This window comes from Cryptomeria japonica, chromosome 3, assembly GCF_030272615.1.
Source record: "Cryptomeria japonica chromosome 3, Sugi_1.0, whole genome shotgun sequence".
Classification (NCBI taxonomy): domain Eukaryota; kingdom Viridiplantae; phylum Streptophyta; class Pinopsida; order Cupressales; family Cupressaceae; genus Cryptomeria; species Cryptomeria japonica.
In genome coordinates, this window is record NC_081407.1 from 307,858,636 (window position 1) to 307,860,466 (window position 1,831).

The 1,831-nt window shown below is 38.1% G+C and overlaps 1 protein-coding gene across 1 annotated transcript; it reads left to right on the forward strand.

The window, feature by feature from the left end:
* Positions 1–433: 433 nt before the first annotated feature.
* Positions 434–1,462, forward strand: LOC131034341 (F-box/kelch-repeat protein At2g44130-like). Its single transcript, XM_057965818.2, has one exon. It carries the CDS (start codon positions 434–436, stop codon positions 1,460–1,462), a length of 1,029 nt encoding a protein of 342 aa, XP_057821801.2.
* The last annotated feature ends 369 nt before the right edge of the window (positions 1,463–1,831 follow it).

The window sequence follows — 1,831 nt, forward strand, 5'->3', positions numbered from 1 at the left end:
TATTGTAAAAATTAAAGCACTTAAAAAACCTTATATGCAATCTGCGATAAGGAATAAAGAGAGACGCATGCATCAGAAAAGAATCGCATGTATTGGAGTTTTAGCAACATTCTGTTAAGAACAGATTTTATTTTATATTTTATATTTTATTTATTTTATTTTATGGAGTTCGTAGTGTTGGTTTTTTTCTTTTTTTTTCTCGTATGATTTCTGCAAACCGAAAAAGCAATGCATTTGATTGTCTTTTCTGAAATCCAATTATAAGTTTTTTCGATTATCTGCGTTGTTTTTTTTTTTGTGCTTTTCATTGACGCTTCTTGTTTTTATTGAGGGACCTTGGACGTAATTTTATGAAGGAATAGATTAGAGTAAGTTTCTCTCCAAAATATATAGGAGTACAGCTCGGCTTAAAAAACAGGAAGTTGGTTTCAGAATGGAAATAATTCCGGGGCTTCCAGAAGATTTAGGGATGCAATGCTTGGTGAGGGTTCCATACAGATACCACTGCAATCTTAGGGCCGTCTGCAAGAGCTGGAATGCTCTTCTCAGCTGCCAACACTTTTATCAACAGCGACAGCGCCATGGGCAGTGCGAGGAAGGAGTAGTTTCCCTTTGCGAATCCAAAGAAACTGAAAGTGATTTCGATGTAATTATTTACTACCCGCTTGCGCAGTGGTTGGAAAGGTTGCCTCAAATCCCAACAGAATTCAAACTAATATACACGGAGTATCATCGTTGCGTGTTCGTTAGATCGACAAAACAGCTGGTTGTGGTGGGGATTTTTAACAGCCGCAGCGAAAAAGATTGTGTGTTGATATTTGATTTTTTATCTCGGAGATGGCGGCTGGGCGCCGACATGCCATACAGTAGATATTTCTTTGCATGCGCCGCCTCACCAAGTGAAGGACACGTCTATGTTGGCGGCGGTGACGTCCACAGTGGGTATCAACGATTAGAAGGTTTTGTTTACAATGTAGAGGAAAACAAGTGGGACTTTCTTCCTAGTCCTATGAATTCTGATTACATCATAGCTGATGCTGATGATGATGATTATTTTAGTATCGGTGTTTTTCTTGATGACAAGTTTTATGTAGTCCACCGTGAAAGCGAAAGAGCGCAAGTTTATGATCCTCACAGTGGCCTATGGAATAACATAAATAATGATGGTAATGCTCGTTATATTCACAGCTGTGTAGCTGCTGTTAAGGAGATTTGGTGGTTAGGCTGGAGTGGTCGTGAAAAGGGCTGGATAGACGTGAAGGAAATCGATATTGTGAGCAACTCAAAGTCTAGAGCTGGGCAATTTGCTGTTGCCAACAATATTGGTGGCTTTTTTGTAAGTACTGTTAATTGCACGAATCGTGTTGAGTATTTTTATTTTGATCCCCGTGGGAGCGGAGATAGACATAGATGGTTTCGTGATAGCAGTTTTATATTTTCATCGCCTTCTGTCCAAATTTAATAGAGTATGTATATCGAATATTTACAGTCACAGAAGGTTTCAATGAACTCTTTCAGTTATTATTTCTTGCGAGATCCAATAAAACTATATACCAGCTACCCAATGTATATGAGTATTAGAGGGATTTAAATTAATAAAAAACCAACTGGGATATTGTATTATGGGATAAAACAGTATCCGTAATTAGGAATTATCTTATTTATTTTAGAGTAATTTTATTTTTAGTCTTATTTTGGGACATGGATATGGACGCCTCTATTCTGGCTCCAAAAAGGCAGTACGGCGCGTTTTACACTGTCGATTTTGCATTTAACGGTTGCGCTTGACTAACCTGTCACTAACATGTTGTACGAAAGGTCTGTTTTGGAG

Bases quoted from the DNA above. Each gene is read 5' to 3' on its own strand.
- LOC131034341 (XM_057965818.2), top strand. From the start codon at position 434: ATGGAAATAATTCCGGGGCTTCCAGAAGATTTAGGGATGCAATGCTTG.